We start from the raw sequence: 22,879 nt of genomic DNA, 5'->3' as shown, positions 1-22,879 counted from the left end.
ACATTGCTATGTTTGAAGGAAAGAGGGCACTGCATACCAATACCAAACCTTCATACCAACTGTGAAGCCTGGTGGAAGGAGCATCATTGTTAGGGGCTGCTTTGCTGCCTCAGGGCCAGGACAGCTTGCAGTTGTTGAGGGATCATTTAGTTGAAGTTATTGCTGTACAAAGGGGTCACACCAGTTACTGAAAGCAAAGGTTCACATACTTGGTCCAACAAATACTTGTAATATTGGATAATTTTTCTCAATAAATAAATGGACAAGTATGATGTTTTGTGTTATTTATTTAATTGGGGGTTCTCTTTATCTAGTTTTAAGACTTGTAAGAAGATCTGATCACACTTTAGGTCATATTTATGCTGGGTTCACAAACTTTCTAGCACCACTGTAAATCCTCATCTGACATATGGTAGTCTTTCAAATGCCAGTTGATTACAGTTCAGGAACAGCATGTTCCTGTGAGGGTGAAAGATAAAAAAATAAAAGTAAGGGAACCTTGGGTGAGAAGGGATATTGTAAGTTTAGTCAACAAGTAAAAGCTGAAATCAGACAAGGGCCTTCAGGAATGCAAATGAAGCTGGAAAGAATTTAAACAAGACGTTAGGGTTAAAAATGCCTTTTGCATATAGAATTAAGAAGAATTACAGGTCATTTTATATGTGTATTAGGAGCAAGAGGGTTGCTAGGAAAAAGCTCAGTTTGATCAAGGATGAAGGAAGGAATTTATGCGTGGAACCAAAGGAAGTAGGCGATATCCTTAACGTGTACTTCATATTGGTATTCATGAAGAAGGATATGGATAATGGTGAGATTAGAGAGGGATCTGTTGATACTCTAAGATGCAATGATATTAAGGAGTAAGTAGGTGGGTGTCTTGAAAAGCATTCGGGCAGATAACTCCTCTGGGTTGATGAGCTTTATCCAAAGATATTCTGAAGAAGGAAAGGAAGGAGACTACTGTGGCCTTAATCTTTGATCAGTGGGAAATTTGGGTGGAGAATGGATAATCTGGAAAAGTTTGAGTTGATGCACTTTGGAAGTCAAATGCATTAGGAAGTGTACACAGTAAATGGCAGGACCCTTTGGATTATTGATGACAAAGGAGTGCAAGTCCATAGCTCCCTGAAAGTGACAACGTAAGTGGGTTGTGTGGTAAAGCAAGTGTGCAACATGCTTTCCTTCATCTTTTGTGGCATTGACTGTAGGGTTGACACTTCATGTAGCTCTATAAAGCTTTGTCTTAAAAGGGTTTTGGTTAGGCCAGTTTTGGAATATTGAGTATAGTTCAGGTTGTGATACGATAGGATATATTGAGTGGGTGCCAAACAGGTTCACCAGAATGTTGTCTGGATTGGACTTTATTAAGTATGAGGAGTGGTTTGATGAATTCGGATTATTTTCTCTGAATTGTCAGAGACTAGGAGGTAACCTAATAGTACTTTATTCTGCACTCTGTTACTGTACTATCTCAATGTACTGTTGTAAAGAATCAATTTGCCTAGACAGTATGCTAGCCTTTAACTGTTTCTTGGTACATATGACAATAATAAATCAATTTACCAATATAAAATTATGAAATTTTTCCCAATGTACAGAAAACAGGTGGATTTAAGTTGAGAGAGAGAGAGTTTAAAGGAGATTTGTGAGGCAGGTTAATTTCACACAGTGTTAGGTGTTTGGAATGCACTGCCAGTGAAGATGGTAGGAACAAATACAAGAGCAACTGTTAAAAATGTGGAGGAGAGGTGACCATGAGCTGGCAGATGGGACAAGTTTAGGTTGGCATCCTGGTTGGTGCAGACATGATGGGCCAAGGGGCCTGCTCCTGTCCTATACTGTTCCATCTCCTAGGGCTAGATCCAGTATCATCAGAGTGTCATCTGCAGAAGCCACCCAAGTAATTTCCATTCAGATTTGCATGATGAAGTGTGAGGATGATACAGCCTTTTTTAAAACTTTCCATTTCCATGCAACTTTGTCAAGACCAATTCATCAAAACTAAAGTACTTTTTAAAGGAAATGCCTTAAGTGGGATTGCTTGTGGTAACTTTAGGTCTTACTACAAGTTCAATGGGAGAAAAAAAAGAAAAATGCCTGGAAAGCATTCATTTACATTCCTAGTAATCCTTGGAGAGTATTACATGTAAAAACAATTATGGAGCTGGTATATGAAAGGTGAAAAATTAGCTTTCTAATGGAATTTTCAATATAAAAGAAGCAACATTTTAATTGATAAGTGCACATGAATAGCTAGACAGTCCTGGCACCATCCATCCAGCTGGATATATTAAAGCAGATGTACATTTGGAGACCTTTCACAGTATATTTATCTCTGGAGACTATAAGAGTCATGAAGATTTTAAGAAACTGTGTTCATTGCAGCCAGATCTGCAACCAAGATCCTCAGTGAACCTTGTCTGAGAAGAATCATATCACACTGTAACTCACAGGGTTATTCCAGGGAGCATCAGTGGAGTGTTGCCAGGGACCAATAGTATTCCAACTTTAGTCGCTAATACCAACTCATCCAAGAGCCACTCAGTTTAAATAATTTTAGTGGTTCCAGACAGATCCTAGAACAGAAAGCCTTATTTTGAAAATTAGTGCTGCATGTGCCCCTCTTCTGGTATCTTTTTCCCCAAATATAAATCCCTCATTTACATAAATTTTTTAAAAACCTTTCCTAAAATTTCAGCTTTTTTTAATGACTCAGTCATTACTTGTTTGCAGCTTTCCTAGAATTGTCCTTAGTTTATTTTGTCAGTCCTGTGTCACATATACAGTTACAAGGACTTTACGTCCCTGAGCAATCCAGTCCCAAAAGTTCGACTAATGTCATCACCATCCTCAGAGAGTTTTAATATTTTAAATAAATTTACAATTATTAGTTTCTGATCGATTGCTGATATTAAATCTATCATCAGTTGCCACCTGTTGGAGTCTTGCAGGTTCTTACCACCACTGGATAGAGTGTTTCCCAATTTTACTCCCAGAGAACGTACTCTGATTTTTAGTCACAAGCATCTGGTCATAGACCATCTGGTAAGCAGAAATAGCTCATCTCCATTTTTTCTGTCACTTGTCTTTAAAATCTTGTGAACTTCCATTGGATTACCTTCAGGCTTTGAAATTCTGTCTCATGCAATGTTATAGTTTTATCGATATGAGTGTTAGAGCAAAACGGCATGGAAGTAGATCCTTCAGCTTAATTCATAAAGGCTGACCAAAGTACAGTGGCCTAGGTTACATTCTTGTAAATCCATGCAGTGTACCTTCCATGGCCAATTTTCATCTTAACAGGCAATACCACAAGATTGAGGATGACGATTCCACTTTTGTGGGTTTTGAAACGGCTGAGCTAATATATGAACCACAGATTCTCTGAATGCCTGCCAACCACTGTATAGAGTGTTTCCGAATTTCCCAGCAGAAACAATTTATCTCCATCCCGTGGTTCATAGAAGATTGAGGGTGACCTGATGGAAGTTTATAACATGATGAGGGGCATCAGTAGGAAAGATGAGCAGAATTATCTGTGGATGTGGTAGAAAGTGACTGTTGGGATGGGCAGGTAAGTACCTAGTGAGTTGCAGAGCATTTTCTGCTACTTCAGAATTTCTGTGTCCTCTACAGACAAGGCCTTGAGATCCTCAATATCATCCCAGGTGCTGCTTTGGCACTTTGACCTGCCATGTATCAGAAGTTCCCAGGGTGGTTTTTAGAGTACTGAAGAACCTGCACTTGGCTATCACAGAGCTGTTGGGCCCCCCCCCCCCCACCCTTCTGAACTTTAAGGGTTCGATAAGGTTACCTCCAGGTTTCCAAATTCCTATGAATATACTGTACATCCATTTTTTTTTTTGCAGTCTCATAGCGTCACCCTTAAAGCCCAGGTAGTTTTCAGGTAAATCCCCCTAGCTGTGTCCCTCCAAGGCCAATATGTTCTTCCTACACTCACAGTATTTAAAAGTATCACTTACCCAACTATTGCTATTGCTGTCTGATCTCATGCACCTCGTAGTACTCCAGTCCACTTGATGCAAGGGCCAGTATACCACAAATCTGTGTAATTATTTTCAGTATTCTAATTAAATGTATGCATTTTAAGGATAGAATGGAGAGGAGCATATTTATAAGCAGAGATTGGATCCGCTGATTTTGTTCTCACTGGAACATATAAGTTTGATGAGTGTCCTAATGGAGGTTTATAAAATTGGAAGGCATTAGTTGGAGAGATAATGAGAATCTTTTTCTCAGAGTAAGAGAGTCAAGAACTACTTGCCACAAATTTAACGTGAGAGGGTAAAAATTTAAAGGCGATCTGAGAAGTAAGTTTTCCATGCAAAAGGTGAAATATGCATAACAAACTGTCAAAAGAAGAAGTGGAGACAGATTTGATTACAAGGTTTAAAATACATTTGGACAAGTGCTTGACATGGAAAGGAATAAGGAACATGGGATTAACACAGCTAGCCATCACAGTTGGCATTAACGAAATGGGTTATAAAAGCCCATCTCTGTACATTTTGTTGGTTTTATGATTTATGTCACTTTGCATCTTAATTACGCGTGTCTTTTCATTAGAATGCACTGTTTTGAAGTCCAAGGTGGTTAAGGTCACCTTGTTAGACCCCCTTGCAAATTAAGAATCTAAGATGATTGTGGCAAGGTGACGATATTGGATCAGCTATGACCATATTGCAGCACAAATCAAGGTGAAGGTGCTTAGTAGCCTACTTTGGTTCCACATTTGTGTATGCATGTATATGCCCATATCACACTACAGTGGATAACAGTCAATTGGGCCATTGGTTCATCAGGGCAGTTGCTTATTTGAGACAAATCTTAGAGAAGGTGCAGCCGCTTACTTGGGAAAACTCTTAAAGAACAAAAACTAATCGAGGAAGTATCCGGAATTCCTTAGTTTATTTGGGTCACCATGCTGCTTAATTGGGACACGAGGTTGCTAACTTGCATCAGTCACATGCACTTATGTGGCCATTGGACACTACACAGTGCTTGGAACGACCAGTTTATAAATAGTGTCAGTTGCATGTATTTGTGTTCAAAAAGCAATGATTTTTGTTATTCATAGTTGGCGAGAAATAAGCAGTAAGACAATTCGGAACTGTTTTTCTCACTGTGGTTTCAAGCATTCAGGCTTGGAGATGGGAGAAGTGGCCTACTTTAAGTTGGAAACTGCAAAGAATTTGAAGGTATTAACAATCATCTTAAATGTTAGAATGAAACTGAAGATTTGGAGGAAGCAAACATCAAAAGCATTGTATGAAGGTAGTCCATTACCTGCAATAGGGGTCTGCACTGATTTTGTTCATTTACAGTCAATCAAAAAAAAAGCAGCATATGCTGGATGAATTCCTCCAATAACTATTAGGAACTAATATGATTTTATTGTTCTGTAGTAATGTTCTAATTTGTTCTGTATTTCATTTAAATACGTAAATTGTTACTCATTTAAATGGTTGTGTATTTAAATTCAACTGTTTAGACTGCTGTAAACATCCAGTATCCTTTTATGATAGGACTTCACTGATTGAATTAAAAGATTACCTCAGATAACGTATAGGATTAAACCGAGTGCAAGATCCTGGACTTTATTCATTTAAGTGAAACTGACAAGACAAAGAATTAGATGCAAAGCTACTTATTGCACTTAACTTAAATTTAGGAATTTTTAATAAAATGTATGAATATTATCCTATCCCAGAACTGATATTGTAGGACTTGAATTCCCACTTTTTATACATATTTCACCTTACAGTTGTGTTGTTCAAAAGTTGAACCACGTTGCATTGACTCTTAACTTGTAAGTACGCCTGTAAAGAATTAGAGTGATGCTGGTCAAATAAGACTTCCTTACAATTTACTATGTTTTTGATTTCCTATTTGTCTTTGCTTCTTGATTTGAAATACTATTATTTTTCTTACTACCAGTATCATTTGTGGCTGACATACCTTGATTCAATTTGGAACTAAATACAGGATACCCGTTGGTTAAAAGGGGCTCCTTCTATTTTGATGGCCTCACAGGACAGCAGAATAAGCCACATGTGAGATATGGTTCTGATTTGAACAAATGTTCAGATGCTCAAGTTAACCGGGCTGCCTGGTAATATGAATCTAGGTTGTTTTTCCAAATTGTGATGTGTTATATGACAGATAAAACCATAAAATAGATACTATAAGTATGCAAAGAATCATTTATGTTATTGCTTTAGTATAGATTTGGAAAGAAGGCAGGAGTGGTAATTGTTGCTGTTAAATAATTCTCTAGCTTTGCATGCTGTCAATCCTAATCCTTCATTATCTTTTAAGACCATTTTTCAACATCTTGTATTAGGAATATTTAGACCTTATTATTGTGCTTTTTCTTAGCCTGATCTCAGTTACTGTCACAACAGCACAATCACACTTTCTAGATTTGCAGATGGTAAAAACTTGGAGGTATTGCGAACTGTGAGGATAGTAGGAGACATTATGTAATTAAGGATAGTCTCAGAGAATGGGTAGATACATGGCAGTTAGAATGAAGTATGAAGTGTTCACTTTTTAGTCCAAAAGATACAATTTAGAGGACATCTTTTTAAAAGTTAGTCTGGAGGACTGGAAAGTTGCAAATGTCACTCCATTCTTCAAAAAGGGAAGGAGGCAGAAGAAAGAAAATTATAGGTCAGTTAGCCTGACCTCAATGACAGGAAGATTTTGGAGCAGATTATTACGGATGAGGTTTCAGGGTACTTGGAGGCACATGGTAAAATAGGCCAAAGTCAGTGTGGTTTTCTTAAGCGAAAATCCTGCCTGACAAATCGGTTGGAATTCTTTTGCGGAAATAACAAATAGGATAGACAAAGAAGAATTGGTGAATGTTGTGTACTTGGACTTTCAGAAGCCTTTGACAAGGTACTGCACCTCAGGCTGCTTTACAAGATAAGAGCCCATGGTGTTACAGGAAGGATGCCGGCATGAATAGAATATTGGCTGATTGACAGGAGGCAAAGAGTAGGAATAAAGAGAGCCTTTTCTGATTGACTGTGGTGACTAGTGGTATTGCACAGAGGTCGGTGTTGAAACCATTTCTTCTTACATTATGTATCAACGATTTGGATCGTGGAATTGAAGGCATTTTGGCTAAGTTTGCGGATGATCCAAAGATGGAGGGGCAGGTAGTATTGAGGAAGCAGAGAGGCTGTAGCAAATGTTTGACAGATGGGGAGATAAGGCATGAGTGGCAGTTAGAATACCATGTTAGGAAGTGTATGGTCATGCACTTTGGGAGAAGGAACAAAAACAGACCATTTTCTAAACAGGGAGAAAATTCAAAAATCCAAGATGCAGTGGGATTTGGAAGTTATTGTGCAGGACTCCCTAAAGGTTAATTTGCAGGTTGAGATGATGGTGAGGAAGGCAAATGCAATGTTAGCATTCATTTCGAGAGGACAAGAATATAAAAACAGGGATGTAATGCTGAGGCTTTATAAGGCATTGGTCATACTGTACTTGGAGTATTGAAAGCAGTTTTGGGCCCTTTATCTAAGGATGGATGTGCTGACATTGGAGAGGGTTCAAAGGAGGTTCATGAAAGTGATGCGGGGAATGAAAGTCTTATCGTATGAGGAGTGTTTGGTGGCTCTGGACCTGTACTGTCTGGAATTTAGAAGAATGAGGGAGAGATCTCATTGAAATGTTTTTAATATTGAAAGGCCTATTCGAGTGGATGCGGAGAGGATGTTTCCTATAGTGAGGGAGTCTAAGAGCAGCAGACACATCCTAAGAATAGAGGGATGTCCATGTAAAACAGAGATGAGGAATTTCTTTAGACAGAGGGTGGTGAATATGTGAAATTCATTGCCACAGGTGGCTGTGATGGCCAGGTCATAGGGTGCAATTAAGGTTGATAGATTCTTGTCGTCAAGTTATGAAAGGTTGTAGAGAGAAGGCAGGGGAATAGGATTGAGAGGAAAATGGATCAGCTATGATCAAATGGCAGAGCAGACTTGATGGGCAAAATGGCCTAATTCTTCTCCTATGTCTTATGGTCTTATTTAAAGCCTATTTGGAGTATATGAAGTTTATTGGAAATCGCAAGCAGATGTATTTAGCTCTAAAGTACATATAATTCTTTGCAGAATTGTTTTGTTTTTCAGTTTTAACTCTCCTTTTTGTAGTTGGTTGCCTTTGATGTGGAAAGAATCAAAAGTGAGGAGGGGATTCCACCAAAAATGTTGAAGCACATACGAGAGCTTGCAGAACAGCTGTACAAGAATGTAAGTGTTTATTAGCTATTAATTTTAAAGAAATATAATATTGTAACTAATATAGAAACATGTAAGCATGTAAGTATATAACTAAATGTTTCATCAAAGTAGGTGCAAGTATGTTACTATATACACCTAATATAAGATTAATTTTCTTGCAGACATTTTTGAGGAAAGTAAATACAATAGAATTTATGAAAAAGTATACAATGACTACAGTACTGAATCTTAAATTATCACCATGCTTCATTTTATCACAACTGAGAGCTTAAGCTAATTGGATGTTTATTAATGAAAAAGGAAATGGATCAACCTCTTAATTTCACTATATAGATTTAGAATTGAGAGCATACCGCTGTATTATTTGTTCTTCAATATAAATTTTTTTCAGAAATGACATTAGTCATTCAGTTCCAACATTCATTTATAAAAGATTTTAATGGAGTCTTGATATAAAATATCTCTCAGTACTCAGTTACTATTATTTGGTGTGATGCACAGTTACTACGACCTTTGACCTTTGAGTCTAAAAGAGGCGATATTTCAAAGTATGTTTCTATGGTTGTTATGCCTGGGATGTCAGGCCTTGAAAGGTGTAGACCAAGCATTTTCTACAAACAAGCCTTCTGTAAAAGGATGCAATATCAAGATAGCAGTGTACCACTACAGTTCTTGTGCTGATGGTGATCCTATAACTTGTAAGAGCTGAAAGGGATTCATTCTTAAAGCCATTCCTAAATTCTTTAATATATCTTATCAAAAGGATATTGGTTCTTATTTCTCACTTTAAATTATTAAACAGATATTGAAGTGAATAATTCAAGAACAGGTAATAAAAAGAACTGACTATGGAAAACCTGATGTATTTCCATACATCAGTATTAAACAATTGCAACGGACTTCAGCACCAATATCAAAATTGTCACTTCTGTCTCTTTTTTATTAGTTGGTTTTTAGGAGAACGTTGCACAAATCGCTTCACAAGTAAAGTTTAATGTAAAAATGTAATCCAATTTTAATTTTTGTAAGAGTTTTTCTTTCTGGGTGATTGTTGTAAATATCAAATGTACTTGGAAACGTAGAACAATCTACAGCACAATACAGGCCCTTCGGCCCACAAAGCTGTGCCGAACATGTACGTACTTTAGAAATTATCTAGATTTACCCATAGCCTTCTATTCTTCTAAACTCCATGTATCTGTCCAGGAGTCTCTTAAAAGACCCTATTGTATCCGCCTCCACTACCGTCGCCGGCAGCCTATTCCATGCACTCACCACTCTCTGCATTAAAAAAAACTTAACCTAGGCTGCATTTATTTCCAGAATCCATCTATGATACAGATTTGGCTACCATAAATTCTGACCACCAACACCATGTATTTTTAAGAGCTTGTGGAAACCTGACTTGGTGACATGTATTTTTCTCATATCTGTATAATTCAATTGTTCAATAGTTCAAACGTTCCATTTAATATCAGAGAGTGTATACGTATGCAACCTGAAATTTGTGTTCTTTGCAGACATCCACCAAAACAGAAGAATCCCCTAAAGAAATAGTGACAGTAATAATGTTAGAGCCCTAAAGCGCCTCTACTCCCCCATTCTCCCACAGGCAAGCAGCAGCAAAAGAATGACCCTGTCCCACTTACTTCAGCAAAAAAAATGTATTGGTGCCCTCCACCCACTAAGCAAGCAAAAGCAAAACCTCCAGGTTCTCAGACTCAAAAATTGGCAACATGCTCTCCCCCACCACTGTGAGAAAGATGGAGGGAGCACGATCCAAGCACAGACCCCTCTGACAGCTGACTTGCTGTTCCTGATATTCTGCTTCCTCCCACAATGCTTCAGTCGGTGGCATTGGCATAGTACCGGCTTGTCTCCAGGGTCGCAAAACCTTGGAACCCCAAAAGCACGCTCGCTACTAGGCTTGAGATATTGAAAACTGGCCGATTGATGAGCCCTGGGAGCAGGTCCCATCACTACAAAGAACCGAAGTTTGAGTGTAGCTCTTGGTTAGGGTCTTCGACAGAACCCCTTCCGCCTTGAAAGGGAAACAGAGACATGGCAAAGGTAGAAATTAGCCTGTTTCCATGGATGGGCTTGAAAAAGTCGCTGTTGAGTGCAATCGTAGCTCTGCCTCATCTGTTGTCTTCAGGTGTAATAGAACATAACGGTCCTGCCTAATAAAAATTTGAATATTTATCTGAATGTCGTCCATGTTGTAGAATTATATGCTGATTTCCCTCGATGGGCAGAAGAAATTGCCTGAAGTTTATTTTTGTAGCATACCACTGCCTTTTTATTTACATTACCTACTTTAACCTGCCATAAATAAAACAGAACATAACAGAGCAACTGGTCCAGACAACATCGCTGTTGAAATGATACTGGCCTTAAACGATTTTGGAATAGAGGAAATAACAGAAATAGCAAATGAAATCTATGATCATGGGGACATACCTGATGATTTAAGTAAATCAGTGTTCATCACACTTCCAAAGAAAGAGGGAGCAACAGGATGTGAGTTACATTGTACAATAAGGCTGATGAACCACGTGGCAAAAATTATTCTCAGAGTAATCATGATGAGAGTAAGATGCTGTATAAAACCAGAAATCAGTAAAGAATAATGCGGCTTTGTGGAAAACACTGGAACCAGAAATGCAAGTGTCATGCTATGGATGATCTGTGAACGAGCCATCCAGGTACAAAAAGACATCTACCTATGTTTCATTGACTATAGAAAAGCTTTTGACACTGTCAGACAGCAAGATCTTCTGGAAATGCTTCAAGATCTTGACATAGATGGGAAAGATATACGTTTCTTAAGAAACTTATACTGGGACCAGACAGCATCCATCAGAATAGAGGGAGAAGTGAGTGAGTATGTGAATATTATGAGAGGAGTCAGACAAGGTTGTGTCTTTTTGCCAGACTTATTCAACCTGTAGAGTGAAAATATCTTGAGAAGTATCAAAGGATTCACAATTGGAGGCCATAATATAAATAACATCAGATATGCTGTTGACATCGTACTAATAGTTGACTCAGAAACAAAACTTAAAGAACTACTCACTATAGTGGCAGCAGAAAGTAATCACAGAGGCCTCTCAATCAACACCAAGAAGACAGAAAGCATGGTCATCTCCAGAAAGACAAATACCCCACAATGTGTGATCAAGATCAGAAATACAAACAGCAAACAAGTCAACAAATTCAAATATCTTGGCAGCCTAATAACAAGTAATTGCAGGTGTGACACAGATATCATATACAGAATAGCAATGGTGAAAGAAGCTTTCCAAAAAATGAAGACCATATTAACAGACAGAAAGATGAACACGTACACTAAAAACAGAATACTGCAGTGCTACACTTATTCTATCCTGACTTATGAAAGTGAATGCTGGACCATTTCTCCAGCAATGGAAAAGATACTAGAAGCAGCTGAATTATGGTCCCACAGGAGAATGTTAAAAATATCATGGACCACACACATATCAAATGAAGTTCTCAGAAAAGCCCAAGCAGTTCGATCACTCAAACCAACAATAAGAGAAAGACAACTCAGATTCCTAGGACACATCATGTGGAAAGATGAACTAGATAAACTCATACTCTCTGGAAAGATCGAGGGGAGCAAACCTAGAGGAAGACCTCGGCTTCTGTACATCAAAAGCCTAGCCAGGTGGCTACACATCGAGGAAATGGAAGTCATCCAAATAATGAAGGATAGATCTATATGGAAAACCATGGCCACCAAAATCCGCATCGGATATGGTACCTAGACAGGCAGACAGACCTACTTTAATGGGTAGCCAGAGACTTGAGCCATTAATCTAGAGACACGTTCAAATTTCAGTGTGAGTTTCAGTTAAATAAATCTGATTTAATAAGCTACCATTAGAAATCTTAGTAATCTTTTTGCCTGAGGTTGTTATACCCAGGGGTGGTAGTGGGGATAAGCTCCCACTGCCTATTAAATGCTTACAATGGAGAACATCTTAAATAGCCTCTGAAAAAGAAGTCCAGTCCCTAGACTTCCAATGTGGTTTAGCTACTAAGCCCAGTGGAACAGTTTCTAATGACAGGAGAAGGGGCAAAGGTGGGCTACTGACACCTTAATACCAATAGCTCTGGTCAGCGGATGTTGGCAGCTCATCGAGGAGAAGGAAAACTGATCTCAAACCTCCATTACCTTGCGGCTGTACCCACTTGTGGGGAAGGCTTTGGGAGTAAATCCCAAGGAAAAATCTGGAGCTGGAGTCCTTAGGGCAGTTCTTCATTGAGTTCAACACTGACTGGCAGCTCTGCCGACACCGCTGGTGCCAAGCTGTATCAGTCTAACCTGTTCCTTTGGATTTGTCAGCTGCATGGAGAGGAGGAGCCTGCTACATGGGCAACAGCTTGCTCTCCATATCCCACTGCTCTTTTTTGCATACTATACTGGCTTGCGTTTCACGTAGGTAGCTGAGACACAACATCCATGACCATGGGCCTCAAGCAATTTTGATCTTGAAAATTTTATGCAGATTGAAAAGGTCAGGGTGTCAGGGGTCTGAGGTGAGGTACAAACCAGTTCAGATCATTGCTCGAAGTGGCGGAACCTGTTGTTCAGATAGAGAGTTAAGTGCTGGGCCAGATTGAAAAGGTCAGGGTGTTGGGGCCTGAGGTGGGGTATGGGCCAGTTCAGATCACTACTCTAAGATGTTTATACTCTGCGCTGAGTTATGGGACTCTCTATGGACTTCAGTTTGACAGTCTTTTTTATGGGTTATTTTATTTTTTTCTGGGCTTGATGTGGTTTTTATTCTCTGTACATTGGATGTTGGACAGTCTTTTATGTTTGTGTGTATATGTATTTAAAAATAAATACACACACGCGCGCATGTATATGAGGTTTGTTTTTAGGTTTCTTTGTTTTGTTAGGAAATGAATTTCTAGGTTGTATATTGGGTACACACTTTGATAATAAATGTACCTTGAAGACACAAGAAAGAATGCAAATGCTGGAAATCTGGAACAACACACTCAAAATATTGGAGCTCAGGCAGGATCTATAGAGGGAAACAGTCAATGTTTTGGGCTGAGACCTTTCTCAGGACTGGAAAGAAAAAGACAGAAGGCCAAATCAAAGGGTGGGAAGAGGGGGTGGAGCACAAGCTGGCAGATGATAGGTGAATCTAGGACAGAAAGGGATGGTAGGAGACGGGCTGAGTTGGAAGCAGGAATGATGTGAGAAGGTGGGAAATGGGTTGTGTTGGAAGTAGAATGATTTGAGAAGCTGGGAGGTGATAGATGCAAAGGGCTGAGAAGGAGGAATTTAATAGGAGAGGACAGTAAATCATGGGATAAAGGGAAGAAAATTAAATTTTGCGCATTTCTTTTAAAAGCATTTGTTTCACTATGCCCTTCAAGGACTAAAACTTGCAACCCTAAGCCACTCAGGCTTTTGTAACTGCAGAATTGTGAGGTTGCCTCCTGAAATAGAATAGTTAGGCATCAGTTCATTTATGGATGGCCAATTAATCCTGAGTTTACCAGAAATGTCCACTTAGTACAATAATAAAAATAACTAAAATACTATAATTTATTGTTTGGTAGAATATTTATTTTTCAATTATTATTTTGTGAAAAGTTAATTGACAAGTTCGTAAAGTTTAAGAAGAAATTGATTTGGGAAGAAGACTTGATATGTTCAGTGAAATTGTGATGAGCATTGGTGTCCCAGTTGATTCCTACTGCCAGATCTTGGGATCTGATTGTACAAAGGAACAAAACTCAATTTACTCAATGTAGAGAAAGAACAGAGGATGTATTGGTTGAACTAAATTTCATTATGTATTACATTGTCCGAAGGTCAAAGTAAATTTATTATCTAAGTATGTATGTCAGCACATACTACCCTGAGATTCACTTTCTTGCAGGTATTCAGAATAGAACAAAGAAATACAACACAATCATTGAAAAACTACACACAAAGACTAACAAATAATCAGTGTGCAAAAGACAAACTTTGGAAATGCAACAAAATGAGAGAAAAATCAACAAGTAAATACGTTTGTAAATAAGTACTAAGAACATGAGTTATAGAGTCCTTGAAAGTGAGACTATAGATTGTGAAATCAGTTTACTATTGAGTGAAGTTGTCCACACTGGTTCAGGAGCCTGATGATTGATGGATAATAACTTCTTGAACCTGCAGGTGTGGGACCTAAGGCTCCAGTACCTCCTTCCCGATAGCAGCAGCGAGAAGAGAGTATGGCCAATGTATTGGGGGTCCTGAATGATGGATGCTGCTTTCTTGTGGCACCACTCCTTGTAGTTGTGCGTAATGGTGGGAGAGCTTTTTTTGTGATAGACTGGGCTGTTTCCACCACTTTTTGTAGGCTTTTCCATTCCTGGGCTTTGGTGTTTTCATACCAGGCCATGATGCAGTCAGGATATTCTCCACTGAGCATCTATGGAAATTTGACAAGGATTTAGATAACATACTGAATCTGCACAAATTTCTAAGTAGAGACGCTGCCATTCCTTTTTTTTTAATAGCACTTGCATGCTGGTCCCAGGACAGATCCTGTCCTCCTCAGATTCCTTAATGAGGACTGACTCATGGACCTCTGGTTCCTTCTTTGTGTAATCAATAATCTGCTTTTTAGTTTTACCGATGTTGATGAGAGGTTGTTGTAGCGACACTATTCGACCAGATTTTCAATCTCCTTCCTTTATGCCGATTCAGCACTATCTTTGATTTGGCCAGCAACAGTGGGAGTGAATTTGTTAGGGTACTCCAGAAGAACTTGCTATGCATCATCTTTAGATCAGCACATTTTCTCTCCACTGTGGATGAAAAGTAAATCTGGATTGCTGAGCCTTTCCACCAGGAGCTTTCACAAAGCAGAAACAGAAACAAAATCTAAAGCAGGAAATTGTTTCATGTTCCTTCAGTGCACCTTCTCCAGGCGTAGAAGAGAATCCCACTATTTTCAGTCCCAAACCTGCCCACTGTTTTCCCACCCCACAGCTCTTTATCCCAAAATGAATACAAATTTTAAGATGCCATTGTTTTATAGGTAAGGAAATCTGCTAGTAACTATGCAGTAGTTTGGGGGAATAGTTTATACAGATACCTAGATCCATCTTTCATTGTTCCTTGTATCTTGCCATTAAAAAATAATTCTAATTTGTCATTATTGTCACTAAGTGAATGGTATGTTTTGTTTTCCTAGACTGAACTCATCTTGCGTAGTTTTGTGCTCTTGTTCAATCTCTTTTACCTTTCTCCCTCGTCTTTTTCCAGATGGTATATCGTGCATTAAGATATGCTAAAACCTGTCTCTTCCCCCAATCTAGGCATTAGTTTTTATTTGATGAAAATCTGGGACATTGATGTGATAAATTGCAAGGATATTTGTTATGCTGCTTAATTCATTCCTTCATGGTGATATTCTCCTTTATGAATTAGAAATGCAATTCATATTAAAAATTGCTTATCAAATTTTCCATTTAAAATTTAAATTAGGAAAATCCAAATCCACACATGGCGTTTCAGAAAGTTCCTAAACCAACCGAAGGTTCACATATGAGAGTACATGTACTTCCATTCCCCAAGATAAATGAAGACAAAGTAGAGACTCTTCTCCAAGAAGGCCTTGCTAAGCACCTAAATTCACCTCCTGCTGTTCGGGTTGAGAAAAAATGCATTGTGCCTGCTGGCCCAGCAGTTGGTATGTATCAATATTTTGCCTTAAGAACAGCTTTGACATTCAGGTATCATATGTATTTATGATAAAAAAAAAATTGCATGCTTGAGTACAATGGAAATATGTTGTTGAGCTAGGAGAGAATTCCTTAGGATGTGATCATTTGTCCCTTATCTTATTTTCCCCATTTTTTTTTTGGCATTTGTGCTTATAAACAATTTAATGGATGCACTGTTGATACATAGAGTCTAGCTGCACAAAACAGGCCCTTTGGTTTATTAACTGTGTATTGACCATCAAGCATTAATCTTGTTCTTCTCTCGTACCCCACTGAAGGATCTTGGCCCGAAGCATGACTGTGCTCATTTTCCATAGATGCTGCCTGGCCTGCTGAGTTCCTCAACGTTTTGTGTGCGTTGCTTGAACTTCCAGCATCTGCAGATTTTCTCTCGTTTGTGACTGTATTCCATCTGCCATATTTTTGCCCATTCTTCCAGTTTGTCTTAGTCCTGCTGCAATCGCATTGCTTCCTCAGCACTACTTATCCCTCCATCTATCTTTGTATCGTCCACAAACTTTGTCACAAAGCCATTAATTCCATTATCCGAGTCATTGACAAACAATGTAAAAAGTAGCGGTCTCAATACTGACTTCTGAGGAACACCACTAGTTACTGACAGCCAACCAGAAAAGGCTCCCTTTATTCCCACTTGCTGCCTCCTGCGTGTCAGCCACTCCTCTATCCATGCCAGTATCTTTCCTGTAACACCATAGGATTTTATCTTGTTAAGCAGTCTCATGTGTTGTACCTTATCAAATGCCTTCTGAAAATCCAAGTTAATGATGTCCAGCTGCTTGTTACTTCCTCGAAGAACGTGAACAGGCAAGATTTCCCTGTACAGAAACCATGCTTTGACTTATTTAATCATTAGTCTACAGGTACTCTGCAAGCTCATCCTTAATAATTGATTCTAGCACTCAACCACTGAGATTAGGCTAACTAGCCTATAATTTCCTTTCTTTTGCCTTCCTCCCTTCTTCAAGAGTGGAGTGACATTTGCAATCTTCCAGTCCCCCGGGAACATGCCAGGATCAAGTGATTCTTGAAAGATCATGACTGATGCATCCGTTATCTCTTCAAAAATATCTGTCAGGACTCTGGGATGTAGTCCATCTAGTCCAGATGACTTATCCACCTTAAGACCTTTCAATTTGCCTTGCACTTTTTCCTTTGTTATAGCAGAGAGTGGTGCGGACAGCCCAGCACATCTGTAGATGTGAACTTCCCACGATTCAGGACATTTATAAAGACAGGTGTGTAAAAAGGGCCCGAAGGGTCATTGGAGACACAAGGCACCCCAACCACAAGCTGTTCCAGCTGCACCATCCGGGAAACAGTACAACAGCACAAAAGCCAGGACCAACAGGCTCCGGGACAGCTTCTTCCACCAAGCCATCAGGCTGATTAATTCATGCTGATACAATTGTATTTTTATGTTATATTGACTGTCCTGTTGTACACACTATTTATTATAAATTACTATAACTTGCACATTTAAACGGAGATGTAAAGTAAAGATTTTTACTCATATATATGAAGGATGTAAGTAATGAAGTCAATTCAAAATTCAGTGGCACTCACTCCTCCACCCAGACGCTCACAGACCTCTGGCACACTGCTGGTGCCTTCCACTGTGAAGACTGATGCGAAGTACCCATTAAGTTCATCTGCCTTTAACCTCCATTACTCCCTCATCAGCATTATTTTCCAGTGGTCCAGTATCAACTCTCATCTCCCTTTTGCTCTTTATATAACTGAAAAAGCTTTTAAAATCCTGCTTTATATTATTGTCTTGTTTTTTTCATTCTTATAGCTTTTTTTAGTTGCATTTTGTTGGATTCAAAAAGCTCCGCAATCATCCAACTTCCCACTCTCTTTTGCTACCTTGCATTCCCTTTCCTTGGCTTTTATGCAGTCCTTAACTTCCCTTGTCAGTCACGGTTGCCTGCGTCTGCCATTTGAGAACTTATTCTTCTGTGTGACATATTTAGACTGTGCCTTGTGAACTATTCCTGGAAACTTCAACCATCTCTGCTTTGCCGTCATCCTTGCCAGTATCCTCCTCCAATCCACCTGGGCAAGCTCCTCTCTCATGCTTCTGTAATTCCCTTTATTCCATTACAGTACTGATGCATGGAACTTATGCTTCTCCCTCTCAAATTGCAATATGAATTCAATCATATTATGATCACTGCCTCCAAAGGGTTCCTTTACATTAGGCTTCCTAATAAGTTCTGGGGTATTACACAATACCCAATCTAAGGTGACCTTTCCTCGCGTAGGCTCAAGCGCACGCTGCTCTAACAAGCCATCTTGTAGACATTCAATAAATTCCCTCTTTTGCGATCCGACACCAACCTGATTTTCCTAGCCTCCTTGAAGTCTCCCATTATAGTTGAATCATTACCCTTATAACATGGCTTTTCCAGCTTCCTTTGCAATCTCAACTCCACATCTTGGCTCTATTTGAAGGCCTATATATGATGCTCATGTTCTTTTTTACCTTTGCAGTTTCTTAACTCCACCTACAAAGATTCAACATTCTCTGATCCTATGTCACCTCTTTCTAAAGATGCAATTCCATCTCTTACCAACAGAACCACTCCACTGCCTATGCCTTCCTGCCTAGGTGGATATAGAAAAGTATGGAAGAATATTCTATAGCTTTTAATAGCCTTTTGTAATTAGAATAAAGGCGTAAATATTCTACCTTTATTTACATTAGGCAATTAACTTGTACTCTGAGAGTACACATTATTAAAACGGGATTATTTGAGTCTGAGTCATACTGAAAAGTGCATATGCACTTTTTTCTGTATGTAATGCTTAAAATGGTTTTAAGTTTATAAAGTATCTAGCAAATCTGATCAGATCATTTATTTTTTAAAAATTTTGATTACATTGAGCTAAACCAATTCTCCTGTGAAACATTTCTTGGAGGAATCTCCCAAGGCAACATACAAACTGCTGGCAAAACTCAGCAGGTCAAGCAGCATCTATGGAAATGAATAAACAGTCAACGTTTCGGGCAGAGACCCTTTTGACTTGCTGAGTTCCACTAGCATTTTGTGTGTGTTGATCAGGAACTCTTGTGTTTGGGATTGCCGAAAACCTTCTCATGCTGTACTTGGGATTCCATTTTGGATTGCATGCTCCAGTTTAAAAATGTATTTTTGCATAGCTTTTCACCATTACAAAAGTCTTGGCTTTGCTCTCTAAAGTAAACTGCAGAATTTCGTTTTATTGTTCGCATTTCCAGTTTCAATATTGGATAGAATGGGATCAATTTTTAACAGTGCACGCAGGCTGGAGGTTGTTCGAAACTGCATCTCCTACGTTTTTGAAAATAAAGTACTAGAGACTGAAAAGGTAAGTTTGTTCTTGCTGGAATTGATTAATTTATAATATTGATGTGTATTAGTTTAAACATAATTCACACACTGTTCATTGATTTACTTTGAGACTTTATCATGCTAACCAGCCTTCATTTTTGATAGGTTGAATGTTCTAACTGTGGAGTCATTATTTCACTGGTAAACATTGCAGCTTCTTTTCATTGTACAACTATTAATAGTTATTGATTTATTTTCAACATTATTTTCAGTTTCATTCATCCTTTGCACACATGTCCCATGTCGTCTACTGAATTCTGTCTATAATCAATATTTATAATGGTAATGTTTGAATTGGTCTTATTTGTAGAACAACAGACCTGTTGTGTGGGCTGAAGTACCTTCTGTTAAGAATAGCATTTTATCATTTGTGGATCGATAGAAGAGAATAATGATTCTCTCAGTTTCTTACACCAGTCTCAATTGTGCACAATATGAATGCAAAATTGCCTCTAGACCAGGGATTCCCAACCTGGGGTCCATGGACCTCTCAGTTAATGGTAAGGGTCCATGCCATAAAAAAGGTTGGGAACACCTGTTCTAGACTTAGCCAAGGATTTGATTTGACATTTAAAGAATTTTCCATCTTAATGACCCAGCCAAAAAAAAACTTTATTGCATAATTAGAGATTTGTCCTGGTTTAAAACAAAGTGGTATGTTTTCCTTGAGTTGTATCTTGAGTAAGCAGCATACTGTGTTGAAGAAAAACAACAGTTCCAGTCTCCTTTGGTGTTTAAAATGCGCAGAGATTTAGTATTTTCTTTGAGGAAAAACGTTAAGCTAATGACCCCATCTACATTTTTAAGTGGGAGATGCAAAAAAAGCTTCAGAGAATTTTTGGTGTCTTGGGTAAAATGTACTTCGGCTGCCAAGCTAATCAATTTTAAAGTAATTCATTGACCGATGATTTGGAATGTTAGGTTGTGAGAAGTGTTTCATAAATGCAAATACTATGTTTAGTGAATATGGTTTCAAAAAAAAATTGCTTATTTGGAATTTTGGATAAATCCATAATATCCTAGTAAATTTTTTATGAATCTTTAAGTAAAGAAGCACAGTGGATTCCAGTTAATTGTGTCATTAGTTAATTGGGTGAGCTGTTATTTGAGCCAGCTCTTTTTTTTTAAATTAATTTTTTTATGTGTTTCTACGATGGAGCTACAGAAAAAAAACCGATCAACAAAATGGAGATTTATACAGTGCAAAACAAACAAGTCCAATATATAATTGATAACAATAAAAAAAAAGCAAACAAAGTAAAATCATGTAAGATTAGAATCCACCCCAACTTCCCACTGGGAAAAAAAAACCTAGGCCAACCATTTCTGTGTATAAAAGAAAAAAAAATTAATCGGAGCATTCAACCCCTCAGAGCTGTAAATATATATAAGAGAAAAGAAAGTATAATGCCGACTACCAAAACTATAATGTAATTCACAACAAAAAACTGTAAAACTTACAGGAAAAAAAAAGCTGAAAGTAAGGGATTGTAGCATACAAAAAAAAGGATAAACTTAACCTGAAGAGGAGTTGTGAAAATATTCAAGAAAAAGTCCCCACACCTTATGAAACTTTATGTCCGAATTAAGAAGTGAATAATGAATCTTTTCAGGGTTTAAACAGGACATAATATCACTAAACCATTGAGTGTGAGTGGGTGGGACAGCATCTTTCTGCCTAAGGAGAACTAACTGTCTAGCCAAGAGAGAGACAAAAGATAATGTTTGATTTAGTCAGACTCACGGTGCCAAAAAGAGCAACCAGAGGGTTAGGTTCTAAATGGCAATTAAGAATATGAGATAGGGTTGAAAAAACTTCTCTCCAGAATTTCTCTAGACTAGGACAGGCCCAGTACATATGGATAAGAGAAGCCTCAGCCCCTTTACACTTATCACAAACGGGACTAATGTCAGGGTAAATCCGCGATAATTTAGTTTTAGACATATGAGCCCTGTGTACAACCTTAAACTGCAGAAGGCAGTGGCGAGCACATAAAGAGGTTGAGTTAACTGAATTAAAAATTGAATCCCAAATCGCATCAGATAAGGAGATATTTAGATCATGTTCCCAGGCAGTTCTAATTTTATTGAAGGGGGCACGCCTCAAAATCACTACTTTATCCCGAATAGCAGATATTAAACTTTTACCCAATGGATTGATACAAAGAAACAGATCCAGAGCATTTTTCTCAGGCATCTCAGGAAATTTTGATATTAAAGGGTTAATGAAATGTCTAATTTGAAGATGCCTAAAGAAATGAGTATTAGGTAGGTTAAACTTTACAGACAGTTGTTGAAAAGTTGCAAATCTATAATCCATGAAAAGATCTTCAAAGTGCCTAATACCCTTTCTATTCTAATCGTAAAATGTTGAATCTTGTATAGAAGGTAGGAAAAGATGATTGTGTAAAATAGGGCTAGAGAGAAAAAAGATGTAGACCATTAAATTTTCTGAACTAAGCCCATGTTCTCAGAGTGTGTCTAATAAGAGGATTAACAATTAGTCTAGGCAAATGACAAGGAAGTGCGGAACTGAGAAGTGCAGAAATGGAAAGATCCTTACTAGAATTCAACCTCATTGCCACCCATTTTGGGCAGTCAGACTGATTATGGAAGAAAGACCGAAAAATAAGACGACAAATATTGGCTGCCCAATAATATAAGTGAAAATTAGGCGAGGCCATACCACCTTCCTTTTTAGATTTTTGAAGGTGAACTTTATTAAGTCTAGAGCATTTTCCGTTCCATAGATAGGGCAAAATAATAGAATCTAATGCATCAAAAAAAAAAGCTTTAGAAATAAAAATTGGTAAAGACTGAAATAGATACAAAAATTTAGGAAGGATATACATTTTAATAACACTAATTCGACCTACAAGAGACATAGACAAGTGTGACCACTGTGTCAAACTCTGTTTTGTAGAGTTTAGAAGATTGGTAAAATTTTCTCGAAAAAGATTCTTTAAGTTCCTTGTTACTGTAATACCAAGGTAAGTGAATTGATTGTTAACTACTTTAAAAGGGAGGTCATGGAATACTAAAGCTTGTGCTTCTCTATTAATTGGAAAGAGTTCACTCTTATGTAAATTAAGTTTATAACCAGAAAGCAGTCTAAATTTATTAATAAGTGAAAACATTGGGGGTAAGGAGCTAGTTGGGTTTGATATAAAAAGTAAAAGATCATCAGCATGAAGGGAAACTTTATGCTCAACATCTCCCCTCCAAATCCCCATCAATTCAGCACAGCTACGAAACACAATCGCCAGTGACCCTATAGCCAAATGGAAGAGTAAGGGACTTAAAGGGCAACCTTGACAAGTGCCACGTTTAAGGCTGAAAGACTGGGATTGCTGAGGGTTGGTCGAAACAGAAGCAGTGGGACATGAATATAACAACTTAATCCATGCAATAAAACTTTGTCCAAAATCAAATTTTTCTAAAACC

At 38.2% G+C, this 22,879-nt stretch overlaps 1 protein-coding gene across 3 annotated transcripts in view; it reads left to right on the top strand.

The window, feature by feature from the left end:
* The window catches only part of sbf2 (SET binding factor 2), a 572,061-nt gene that overhangs the window by 320,819 nt on the left and 228,363 nt on the right, over nt 1-22,879 (top strand). For all 3 annotated transcript variants that reach the window (XM_072272620.1, XM_072272618.1, XM_072272617.1), the window contains exons 13-15: nt 8,190-8,288; nt 15,802-16,006; nt 19,303-19,412. In XM_072272620.1, the coding sequence (XP_072128721.1) occupies nt 8,190-8,288; nt 15,802-16,006; nt 19,303-19,412 (414 nt within the window). The remainder of the gene's footprint in view (nt 1-8,189; nt 8,289-15,801; nt 16,007-19,302; nt 19,413-22,879) is intronic.

The sequence above is a fragment of the Mobula birostris genome, chromosome 11 (assembly GCF_030028105.1).
Source record: "Mobula birostris isolate sMobBir1 chromosome 11, sMobBir1.hap1, whole genome shotgun sequence".
Lineage (NCBI taxonomy): Eukaryota > Metazoa > Chordata > Chondrichthyes > Myliobatiformes > Myliobatidae > Mobula > Mobula birostris.
This window is presented reverse-complemented; position numbering and strand designations above follow the sequence as displayed.